The following is a 10,967-nucleotide window of genomic DNA, read 5'->3' as shown; positions in this document are numbered from 1 at the left end:
GTGTCTGCAGGGACATATGGGCAGCTGGGACACAAGGACGACACCAGCTCTGGCCAGCCACCCAGACCCTGGTGGTTGCAGAACAGCACATGAAGGAGGTGACATGTGGCCCATGGGCCACCTCCATCTGCGTGCTGGAGCCATCAGCCCCTTGCAGCACCCCTGGCTGCCCAAAAGGACATAGACCAGTTCTGCTCCTGCCCCTCTGCTGCCAGATCCCTGGCAGGGGCTGCAGCCCCTGGGCCGGCCTGGTGGGGCTCAGCCCATGCTGAATGCAGCTCGGGGGCTGGGGCTGGTGCCTGCTATACAAGTGCTAAAAACACAGAAGGGAGGACTAAACCCTTCCCTAGTCCTCCTCCTCCCCCCCAGCCCCAGAGCCACACCAACAGCAGTAACTATCTACACATACATCTTTTATTCTCATCAACAGTATATACAGAGTTACAGAGCAAGGGTACAAAAAACCTGGAGAATAAATAACAGCAAATGGGGGGCTGTAGTGATAACAAGGTGCAAATTAGTCATGATCAGAGACAGACACAGACAAGAGCTTTGTTAACAAAGGTGCAAACAGGTCCCCAGGGCAGGTTGAACGGGGCTCGCTGTCCTCACCCAGGCAGGGCCAGGCAGAGGGGGCAGGAACAAACTGCACAGCGGGGGCTCCTGGAAGGGGCCCCGCTGCCATCCCCGGGACACCAGCCCAAACTGCTGCCCCCAGGGACCCCCACACCCCACAGCCGTGCACAGACGAGCCCCTCAGCCCTGTGCCCGGGGAATCTGCAGCCAGTCCTGCTAAAACAAACCTGCTAGGGCAGCTGGAAGCGAACGTCGTGATAGACAAGAGCTACAGCAACAGGGAGGGGAAAAGCCCTGGAGAAAAGGCACAGAGGGCAGCTCTCCGAATTGGGGTGTCTGTCCTGAGCACACTCAGCACGGCAGAGCCCGCGCTCAGCCCCAGCCAGGCTGCAGCAGAGCCTGTGCCCCCCCACCCTAACAAAAGCAAGCAAGATTATTTATTCTTTTTAAAATGTCACTTTGACGCCCCTGCCCTGCATAACAGTAAGTTTTTAAAAAAATTCCCCAAAGGAAAGCAAGGATGTGTGGTTTGGTTTTTTTTAAAGTGTCCCTTCCACCCCCCCGCCCCACAGAGAGCCAGGCTGGCTGCGCCCCATTGGGGACAGGGTAACGGGTGACCCCGGAGCAGGGGACACCATGGGAGGTGCGGGACACTGTGCCTGCGCAGATTCACTATGCCGAGGAGCAGCCAGAGCCGGGGTCAGCGTCCATGGAGGAGGCGATGGTGGAGTTGAGGATGCAGGGGCTGGTCTCAGACCTGGAAGCTTTTGAAAGTTCGCGCTGTGGAAACAAAAGTGGGAGATGGAGATGAGGAGGCGCTGGGGGGGGCAACGGGAAAAATGCAGTCGCCTTGAGGGACAGCAGGAGCGGTTCATGGCCCTGATGCTCCTGTTTGTGTGTCTCCTGCTCGCTGCAGAGAGCAGGAAAGCGCGAGCAGAGGAGCTGAGAAGACGCAGAGCCTCCCAGCAACACAAGTACTTGTTGCCCAAAGAGCCGCAGGCTGGGAAGCATGTCGGGGTCAGCACAAAACAAACAGGCAGCCCCCAGGACAGGACAGGGACAGCTCTGCCCAGCTGCTGGAGAAGGGATCTGCCACCTCCCAAACCCGCACCTCTGTGCCGAGGCCCTGCACGGGCACGGGGCTGCTGCTGGGTGTTGGTGTTTGTTGGGCCGAGCCCATCCTGAGGGAAGAGCAGAGGCCAGTCCAGGCAGGGGGGGGGACAGCAAATCCCCTTCCCCAGCAGCTGGGGAGCTCCCCCAGCCTGCCGAGACCAGCACAGGTTGGGGAGAGGCCGGGGCCCTTTGCAGGAAAATTTTTCTCCTGCCCTCCCAGGGACAGGTCAGGAGGGTGACAGTGGGACAGGGCAGGAGGGTGACAGTGGGACAGGGCGCTGCTCCAGCGAGGGGGGGTGGGTTTAGAAGAGGTGAATTACCGCAAACTCAGAATAGGTGCTGGCAACAGAATTAATGCTGTGGTTACGCTGGGCAGGGGCTACGGGCATGCACCCACCGCTCAGGGCGGTTCCGTTCAGCTGCACGTTCTCCTTGTTGCGCTCATTGTGTCCAGGACGCCGGGGCTTCGTGGCTGGGGGGCCGGGGGTCCGGGCCTGGCCAGACTGAGGGGAGAATGACAGATGGGACAGGGGAACCACGCTGAGCAAGGGGAGCTGCTGCCCCACGCTGCCGGAGCAGCTCGGAGCCCCAGGAGCCCTCTGGGGTCTGGGACCCATTCTGAGCCCACACACACAGCCCCCCACCCGCAAGCTGATGGCCTCCCAGCCACAGGCCCAGCATGGAGGAACAGAGGTGGGTGCACTGGAAATCGGGGATGGAGGAAGATTTCCTGAACGCTGCTGCCCTCCTCCTCCCTCCTCGGTCCCAGAAACACCCTGGCAGGGTGGCAGCTGCCCAGCACAGCTGGACGTGCACAAATGGTGGCTTCTGCATCCCAGAACCTGGCAGCGACCAGCCAGAGCCCCCTCGACCTCCCCCAGCCCGCCCTGCGTGCAGGAGCCCCGGGCAGCCTCTCACCTTCCCCCCGGAGGGCGGCAGCCGCGACGTTGGCAGATGGTAGATGGTTCTCCCACAGGCTGAGCGCATGGTGCTGTTGGGGGTGGCGTTGGAGAGGGCCGTGCCATTGAGCTGCAGGAGCAGAGCACATGTCACCCAGGGGGGCTGCACTGAGCCCTCTGCCCCCAGAGCACTGGGCTGATGTCCCCAGGGAGGACAGAGGTGTCTGGGGTCTGGCCCTGTCTCTACTGCAGCACCCCAAACCCTCCCCACAGCTCTGCGTGGGACCCAGGTGACCCCAGACAAGGGTGGCCTCAGCCTGGTGACAGCACTGAGCTCCCACAGGTCCCGTCTTGCCCACGCTACCTTGCACTGACATTTTACCTTCCTCACTTTGTGAGGTGTGTGGGGGCTGAGCACCCGGCGCTTGACAGGGGTCCGTGGGGTGCTCCCGTACAGCATCTCTGCCTCCATCTGCCGGCTTTTCTTCAGTTGCTGCACAAAAGATCGGTGTTTACGGACGGGGCGGAGGATGGCGCAGAGCTGGCGTGCAGAGCTGCTGCCCGCGAGCCGGCCCTGCGGCGGTCTCAGAGTCACAGGTTTCCAGGGCTGAGCTGCTCTGGCACAGCGGGGCTCAGGAAAGGGGCTCAGCACACGCAGGCTCTGACCGCAGCGGGCACCAGTCCCGCCGTCAGAGGTGACAGCACGTGGAGCCGTGTCCAGGCAGAGGGACAGGACAGAGCTGGGGCAGCAGCAGCTCCCTGACCCGCATGGGGCCACCATGGGCCTCGGGACAGCGCACTCAGCTCCGCACTCACCCGCTCCTGCTTCTCCTTCTCCTTCTCCTGGTGGAAGAGCTCCCACTGCCCCCTCACGTACTCCATGAACTGTTGCCCCTTCACCAGGAAGGTCCTCTCGTGCTCCTGCTCCCAGGCCTGGACTCGGGTATCCAGCTCCTCCTGCAGCTGGTGAGGACACAGGGACAGTGGAGCGGCCACCCCGTGAGCACAGACATCTCTGCGCCCAGACACGGCCCCGTGGGCACCGCACCAGCCTGCCTGGGGTGCAGCGTCTGCAGGGCTGGACCTACCTTGGAAAGGGTCTTCTGCAGCTTCGCCCGCTGCTTCTCCTCTTTCAGCAGGTTTCCCCCGCGGTTGGTGAAGCGACTGGGGTCAGTTGCTTTCCTCTGGTACAGGAGGGGTCAGAAGGAACCAAACACACCAGCCCGGCCCACAGCCCAGCACACCCATGGGACACAGAGCCTGCAGAACCCCATCCCTACAGTGCACCATCCCAAACCCCGCGTAGCCCCGTCCCAAACCCCACCAGCGCTCCCGATGCAGTGCCCATTGCCACCCAGGTCCTTCCAACCACATTGGAGGCGGGAGCGGGCTGCGTGCTGCCCTGTGACCCAGCACCAAGCCCGGCAGAGCGGTTCCTGCCCAGATGGTACCTCCAGCTCCAGGAACAGCCTCCAGTTCTCCTCCCACTTCAGCACCGCCTCAAACAGCTCCTTGTGTGTTTCATAGTAGTTCTTAATCTTCAGCACCTCAGTGTCGTGCAGCTCAAGAAGGGTCTCTGTGTAGTCCTCTGCAGGAGACACCAGCACGGTCAGGAGGCAGCGGGATCCCTGCGCCCCACCAGCTCGGGCAGCCCCACTCCCAGCAGCTCCCGCAAGGAGGCAACGAGCGGAAAGAACCAGCACCCACCATCGTAGTAGGGGCTGAAGGCTTCCCTCTGCTCCTGGCTGTAGAAGCACTTGTCCCAGAACTCGGCCAGTTCTGCCCGGATCGCCTGGATCACAGACTTCATGTTCTGCAGCTTCAGCTCCTCCAGACGATCCACCTCCAGCTGCAGCTGCCAGGGAGACCAGAGCAGAGAGAGGCAGCGTGAGGAGACGAGCAGAATAGGATTTATCTTCTCATAAGCCGCTTTCTAAGGCAAGGCAGCAGCCAGCACCAGCTCCTCCATGCATGAGAGCCGGATTTGCCCATTTCTCCTCCCACTTGGCTGCTGGGAGCAGCTTCTCACTCCGGCTGGAGGGTGAGACCCAGCGCTGCCACCCCAACCCCCTCCCCAGCACAGGGGGGTCCTTACAGCTTTCCTGGTCTTGGCTCTGCACCCGGTCATGTGCACCGCGAAGGCGTCTCTGTCCTCGTCCGGGACCTGCAGCCTGTCCCAGAGCGCAGTGATCCTGGAGCGCAGCTCCGCGCACACGGCTTCGTTCAGCGCGCGCCGGGCCTGCAGCTGCCGAGGGAGCGCGGGGTCAGCGCCAGCGCGGGGAGGCGACGGCTCCGCTGCACCCAGCAAAGCCACCGCCTCGGCTCCCCAGACCTCCTCTCAAGCTCCCAAAGGAGCCTGCTGAGAGCTGAGCAGCTGTGCTTTACATCACGATACCAACACCTGCTGGGATGCAGCAACAGCCCCGCGGCGCTGGCTCCATGTGCCCACGTACCTGCTGCAGCAGGGTCTGCAGGGCAGCGATGTTGTCTGCGGACAGGCAGAAAGTTTCCTCGGACTCGTACACCACGTCGAGCTCAAAGCTGGTCTCCGGATCGTGGTCCAGCTCCTCCATCAAGAGGATGATTTGCCGCTTAGCACTGACAAACTCTTTGTGCCTGTTCTCCTAGAGGTGACGAGCAGCATTAGGAACCAGTGAGCACCTCGTGTGCCACCCCTGGTGAGACCATCGGCCCCTCACTCACCTTCTCGGCCACCAGTGAGGCCAAGTGCCGCCTGTAGCGATCCAGGTCCTCCTGACTGGGCACAGCGTTGCTGTCAATCTGGAACACGGGTGTACAGAGGATGTCGCACAAGTCTCGGTCTTCTTCTTGCAGGGTTTCCAGCTCCTGCTTCCTGTCCTTCTTCTGCTTTAACAAAATCTCCACGTGGGTGCGCAAATTCTTCTCCATCTGCAGAATGGTACCTTCTTCCTCCACCTAGGAGAGTCCAGAAATCAGCTCCCTTCTCTGCAACTCTCACAGACCTGGCGTGTGTATTTGAAACCTCTTAAGCAAAGACCTGGGACACAAGTCCCAGTTCTGAGCAAGGTGCTCCCCAGGAAGAGGCCAATGAAGCAGCAACACTGATACAGATCAGCTGATTGATGCAACCTCTAAAACAGGGTTCAAGGTTTTAAAAGCGAGCATCACCTTTATTGATGCATCAGCACCCGCAGTGATTGTTCTGCCTAGTGGGGGCCCCAAACAATTCCCAGACACAGGTTATATCCACACAGATCATACATATTCATTACATTTCAAATAAATCCTTTGCAAATGCATTGCATTCCTTTGTTACTCAGCTTGTAACAAAAACAACACGAACTGGTCCTTGCGCTGGCGTCACCACCTCCTCTTCTGAGTTCCCTCCTGCTTTTCTTGTGACTTAACACCTAATAAGCACCTAAAACCTAACATCCATGAACCTTATTTAATAAGCGCCTAAAATCTATGGCCCTTATTCTTATTAACTATTGCTAACTGCTGATTTTAGGTATCAACACAAAATGAGATGCTGTGAGACCCTTGGCCTCCTCACTGCCACCCCCGAGGGCCCGACCTGCCAGGCCCCTGCCTTTGGCTCTACCAAGTATGAGGAAAAGTGGTTTGGAACAAGCGTCTGCTTTGCGAGCTCCAGCCTCACCGGCACACCGGGCAGCACCGCTCTGCTGCTCCCGGAGAGAGAAGCAGGTCGTACCTCCAAGGGGTCCAGCTGGAGCTCCCTGCAGAGGGTGTCCAGCTCCTTCCGACACAGCGCGATGCTCTTCAGGAGACGCTCCTTCAGGCTCTCCTCCTCGGCCACCATCATGTCCAACAGGTTCTGCGGCACAAGGTGGAGAGAGGCGGGATGGGGACGGGGCGAGCCGGGGGGTGGGGACGAGAGGGACAACGGCTGGAGAAGCTGCGCTGGGGCCAAGCGAAGGGGGCGCCGGGGGAAGGGACAGGGGTGCGCGGCCTCGCAAGGCCGGACTGTGGGCGAGCGCAGGGGCAGCGACAGCCCCGGGTGCCCCGCCCCGAGCGGGAGCTCCGGTCCCTCCCGCCGGCCCCAGCCCCCCTCACCTTGATGTGCTTCTTCACCACCTCGGTGCGCTCCAGGCGCATCTCCTCGGGGATGCCGATTTCCTCCCAGATGTCCCGCAGCGTGGCCATCGCGCGGTTCAGGCACGACACGGTCTCGGCCGCCAACACCTCGCTGCGGGCGGCGGGAACCGGCCGTCAGCGCCGCCGCACTGCCCGGGGGCACGGCCCCCGCCGCGCCGCACCCCGCCCCGGGTCCCCCCGCCGCACCCCGCCCCGGGTCCCGATCCCGCACCTTTTTCTCGTAGCCATCGCTCCGCTCTGCGCCACCGCTCTCTCCCACGATTTAAATCGCGTCGCGGACGCGCTCATTGGCTGCCACGAGAAATAGCGTCACCGCAGGCCCCGCCCACAACCGCCGCTCTCCTCCAACAGCCCCGCCCCACGCCGGCCGCCAGCCAATAGCAGCGAAAAGCCTTCGGCTCTTCTAACCAATCACAAGCGAGACCGGCACCTGTCTTAACGGTACGGCACCGCGAGTCAATTGGCGCGCGCTCAGTGTTTGACAGTAACCACGTGACCTCGCCCGGGAGCCCCACCCATCCCGGGCGGCGGCTTCGCGCCACTGCGCACGCGCCGGAGTGGCCCCGCCCCTCTGGGCGATCCCACCCCCCCCACCCCGTACTCCGGGACCCACCCGGGACCCCATCGACACCCCCGGCCCGGTCCCAGCTGCCCTCGACCCCGGCAGAGCCGAGCCGAGCCGAGCCGGGAGCGAGGCGTTCACCGGCACGGTGTTCCCGTGTAACACCGCAGGGACTGCGTGTCCCTGTTATCTGCAGCGATTAACGTGGCCACGAAAAGTTACTCACCCGTGGGACTGCGCGGTCGCCGCCACGCTGCTGGATGGAGAGCCTCGCAGGGGGCACACAACGGGGCACACAGACAGAGACCCGCGGGCACAGAGCTCCTGTTGGCAGCGAGAGCGGAGCCAGGCGGCGCAAGCTCTCTTTTATTAGCAGTTCTCAATGTATATGTGTACAGACACAGGGCTGGACCAAGAGGTTCGACAGTTTTATCAGAAAATGCTATTCCAGACACACCGCACTCCTGTTGTGACTGTTTTCAGTCACGTTCCTGTGCGTATCTTGGGGGCGGCGTTACGACCCCCTCATTCGCACATCATATGTGTGGGGGCGGTTTTCCAACCCAAGATATCGTTCTCGGTGGCCTGGGCTATCACTTCTTACACTCATAAAAACGTACTTCTGTGTAACCTGTCCAAGGCCCTTCAGCTGGAACTGCACATCCTGCTGTTCCCACAACCAGGTCCTGCTGCCTGGGGAGCCCTGGGGAGCCCTGCTCCCCGCCCAGTGCGGTGCCACCCCCCTGTGCCACCGCCACCCATGTCACTGCTCATCGTGGGGGGCCCAGACTTGTCGGGGAGCGACCTCCATCCCCGGGGGTTCCTGGGGCTTCACACTGGCCCTGGTGAACTCTCCCCAGCCCCAGGAGTTGTCCCGTGGGGGCTATTTCAGGCTCAGAGCCCCCCTGGCACCCCCGTGGCGCAGCCGGTGTTTGCCGGTGGCTGCTGGCACGCGTGGGGGACGCAGCCCCGGCTCCCTGGGGTGCAGCTCAGCACAGATGGCAGCCAGGTCCTGCATGCAGAGCAGCACCTGCGGAGACACTGATGCTGCAGTGATGTGGGGACATGAGTGTCCCCATGTCCCCCCCAGCCCCACCACCCAGCTGCACTGACCATGTCCAGCTGGGCCTCGGTGTTCTCCAGGGCCACATCCATGGGGACCCTGAACTGTGCGGTGACGAGCTGAAAGAGGTTCAGCACGGCCAGCTTGATCTGCCCCAGCTGCAGTGTCCTCCGGGTGGCTGCTCTCTGGATCTGCGCCCAGCGGGACTCCTGGGAACAGTGACAGCCCTGGGCCACCCCAGCCACTGCCCCGTGTCCCCTGCACCCCACAGCTGGGACAGGGGGACCTGACTGTGTGTCCCCCCCATGCACAGCTGCTGCTGACGCTTTCTGGGCACATGGGGACCCCCAGCTGAGCCCAGGAGGTGCCACCTGCCTTCCCACCATCAACATATTGGGCATCCCTGCAGCACATGGGGTCCAAACTACTGCCCCTCTGCCTGGGGGGGGGTCCCTGGGCACCCCATGTCCCTCCTCACCTCCTGGAGCACCTCAATGAGGGTGGCCTCGAGGCGAGCCCGGAGCCGGGCCAGCTCGTCCCTGGTGCGCAGGAGCTCGCTGTCGGTCTCCTCCTGGTACTGCTGGAGCTGAGCCCGGCGCTGTGCCAGCCGCTCCTGCCCGGCCGCTGCCTCCTGTGCCAGGGCGGCCCGCGCCCCCGCCAGCGCCACGAAATGGGCCAGCATGGCCGGGACGTCCTGGAACTGCGCAGCGTGAGGGGTGAGCGGGCTGGCTCGGGGACACGCAGGGTGGCACGGCAGGACAGGGACCCCCACGCTCACCTGCCCTGTCCTGGCCACCACGTCCTGCAGGTAGTCGCCGAAGCGGCGGAGGCTCTGTGTCTGCTGGAGCAGGCGCTCCCGATGCTGCCGCAGCGCCTCCAGCTCCCGGAGCAGCCGGGCGGCCTCGTTCTCCTGCCCCGCCGCCCGTGCCCGGACTGCCCGCTGCAGCGCCCGCTCCCGCCTCACCGCCGAGGCCTGCAGCGGGGCACGGGGGTCAGCGGGGGCCCCATGGCCCGCCCAGCCCCGGCCCCCACCCTGGCACCTGGAGGAAGGCGTTGAATTTGAGGATGACGTCCTGGAGTTGGTCTTTGCGCTGGCAGAGCCGCTGCCGGCGCTGCTCCAGGAGCTCCATCCTCTGCCCAAACTCCTGCGGGAACACCGGGTGTGAGAGCGTCACCCCACACCAGGTGGGGGACACGGGTGACAGCCCATGAACGGCTGGGTACATCTCCCATGGCAGCCAGGGCTGCAGCCCCAGGGAGGGGACACACATGGGGGACACACATGGGGGACACACACGGGGGCTGCTCTTACCTCCCGCTGGCGCTGCAGCCCCCGCTCCACCTCCGCCACCTCCCGTCGCTTCAGCAGCACCCGTGCGGAGGGCAGCAGCGTGGCACTGTCACCCACCAGCACCATCCTGCCAGGGGTCGTGTGGGGCTTGTCATGGCCAGGGGAAGCCTGGCCAGGGGCACCCCCACTGTGGCACAAGCAGGATCCCCTCCGGGACCACCGCTGCTCTGTTCCCAGGGGGATCCGTGTAAAAGCCACTTGGGAGCGTGTTGGGCAGCATGTGGGCACCCAAGTGTCCCAGCTCCTCTGGATGGGGCACAGGCAGAGATGGAGCCCTGCTGCTCGCCTGGGGACACACCACAGCTCCCTGCCAACGGACCCAGCACCCACCCAGTGACAGCTCCCTGGCAGTGGCACCCTGGGGACCCAGCCATGGGGACTCAAACCACGAGACCATGGGGACACAGGACGTGTGGCCCCATTCCCAAATTTCACTTGCTCCCAGCCAGCAGCTACCAGTCCCTGGGGAGGACAGGGGGTCCCACTCACGGCAGCCGCAGCTTGTCCCGGAACGCCCGGCCCAAACTCTCCTCCAGGTTCAAGTCCATCTCAGCCGGCGCCTCCTCCTCGCCGGCACAGCCGAGATGGCGGCGCCTCGACGCTGTTGCCGGGGCAGCCAGAGGCTCCCGCAGCGCCCGGGGATTTTCCCGGCCTGGAGCATCGCCCCGGGGATGCCGGGCACGGGGGCTGCCGAGGCTCCTCGGGGACAACTGGCAGCTCTCTGACCGCACTCCATCCTCCTCCCACACTCCAGTCCCCCCTGCAGCCCCTTGGAAACCTCTGTTTGGGCTCCACATCCCTTCAGAGACCATTGCACACAACCGGACCCCAAACAGTTCCCCCCAAGTGCTCAGTTCCCACGGTATCTTCTCAGCTCTCCTCCAGCTCACACTGTTCTTATCCAGAACAATGCTCCTCTCCGTGTGGCTCGGGGTGCCTCCCTTCCATGCCACACACACCCCCAGGTTCCCTTCACTCCCCCATGTCCCCTTTGCTCCCCCACATGCCCCCAGGTCCCCTTAATTCCCCTGTACATGTGCTCACATCCCCTGTTACCCTCCACACACACTCGGATCCCTTGTGCACTCACCTCTCCATCACCTTCTACGAACTCTTCCACCGCTGCTTTACAGCATTTAGTCCTGTTCCCCTCCAGCACAGAGCCCCCATGTCCACCCCCTGTTCCACCCCATCCTGCTGTGTGGCTGTTCCCATCCATAGGTGTTGATCCCCTCCCTCTCCTCCCTGCTCCCCCCGAACACACAGCTCCCCTCCCCTGCCCATAACGTGCTTTTTCAACCC

At 63.1% G+C, this 10,967-nt stretch overlaps 2 protein-coding genes across 7 annotated transcripts; both read right to left on the bottom strand.

Moving 5' to 3' along the window:
• Positions 1-396: 396 nt before the first annotated feature.
• Positions 397-7,746, bottom strand: PRC1 (protein regulator of cytokinesis 1). Of its 6 annotated transcripts, XM_065033829.1 has the most exons (15): positions 7,478-7,732; positions 6,901-6,980; positions 6,648-6,780; positions 6,286-6,408; positions 5,292-5,525; positions 5,042-5,212; positions 4,684-4,833; positions 4,296-4,443; positions 4,040-4,176; positions 3,677-3,772; positions 3,405-3,551; positions 2,971-3,081; positions 2,608-2,718; positions 2,010-2,192; positions 397-1,356 (listed from the first exon to the last, which is right to left on the bottom strand). In XM_065033829.1, the coding sequence occupies exons 2-15, from the start codon at positions 6,975-6,977 to the stop codon at positions 1,249-1,251; spliced, it is 1,929 nt and encodes a 642-aa protein (XP_064889901.1). In that variant the 5' UTR covers positions 6,978-6,980; positions 7,478-7,732; the 3' UTR covers positions 397-1,248. The 6 variants fall into 6 exon arrangements, with proteins under 6 accessions (XP_064889901.1, XP_064889906.1, XP_064889900.1 ...); XM_065033834.1 differs by lacking the exon at positions 2,010-2,192 and having other exon boundaries at positions 7,478-7,746; XM_065033828.1 differs by lacking the exon at positions 7,478-7,732 and having other exon boundaries at positions 2,980-3,081; positions 6,901-7,010.
• CFAP73 (cilia and flagella associated protein 73) lies at positions 7,576-10,618 on the bottom strand. Its single transcript, XM_065033849.1, has 7 exons — positions 10,155-10,618; positions 9,627-9,732; positions 9,355-9,459; positions 9,093-9,287; positions 8,793-9,014; positions 8,365-8,523; positions 7,576-8,281 (listed from the first exon to the last, which is right to left on the bottom strand). Exons 1-7 carry the CDS (start codon positions 10,475-10,477, stop codon positions 8,135-8,137), a joined length of 1,257 nt encoding a protein of 418 aa, XP_064889921.1. The 5' UTR covers positions 10,478-10,618; the 3' UTR covers positions 7,576-8,134.
• Between the last annotated feature and the right edge of the window lie 349 nt (positions 10,619-10,967).

The sequence above is a fragment of the Columba livia genome, chromosome 17 (assembly GCF_036013475.1).
Source record: "Columba livia isolate bColLiv1 breed racing homer chromosome 17, bColLiv1.pat.W.v2, whole genome shotgun sequence".
Taxonomy (NCBI): domain Eukaryota; kingdom Metazoa; phylum Chordata; class Aves; order Columbiformes; family Columbidae; genus Columba; species Columba livia.
Note: the sequence above shows the minus strand (reverse complement) of the source record. Positions and strands in the feature narration are given on the sequence as shown.

Bases quoted from the DNA above. Each gene is read 5' to 3' on its own strand.
- PRC1 (XM_065033829.1), bottom strand. From the start codon at position 6,977: ATGAGCGCGTCCGCGACGCGATTTAAATCGTGGGAGAGAGCGGTGGCG. The intron at 4,177-4,295 runs GTGGGTGCTGGT...TGTCTCCTGCAG, and splicing joins CTTCAGCCCCTACTACGATG to AGGACTACACAGAGACCCTT. The intron at 3,773-4,039 runs GTACCATCTGGG...CTCCTGTACCAG, and splicing joins GGCTGTTCCTGGAGCTGGAG to AGGAAAGCAACTGACCCCAG.
- CFAP73 (XM_065033849.1), bottom strand. From the start codon at position 10,477: ATGGTCTCTGAAGGGATGTGGAGCCCAAACAGAGGTTTCCAAGGGGCT. The intron at 9,460-9,626 runs GTAAGAGCAGCC...GTGTTCCCGCAG, and splicing joins GGCTGCAGCGCCAGCGGGAG to GAGTTTGGGCAGAGGATGGA. The intron at 8,524-8,792 runs GTGAGGAGGGAC...CACTGTTCCCAG, and splicing joins TCATTGAGGTGCTCCAGGAG to GAGTCCCGCTGGGCGCAGAT.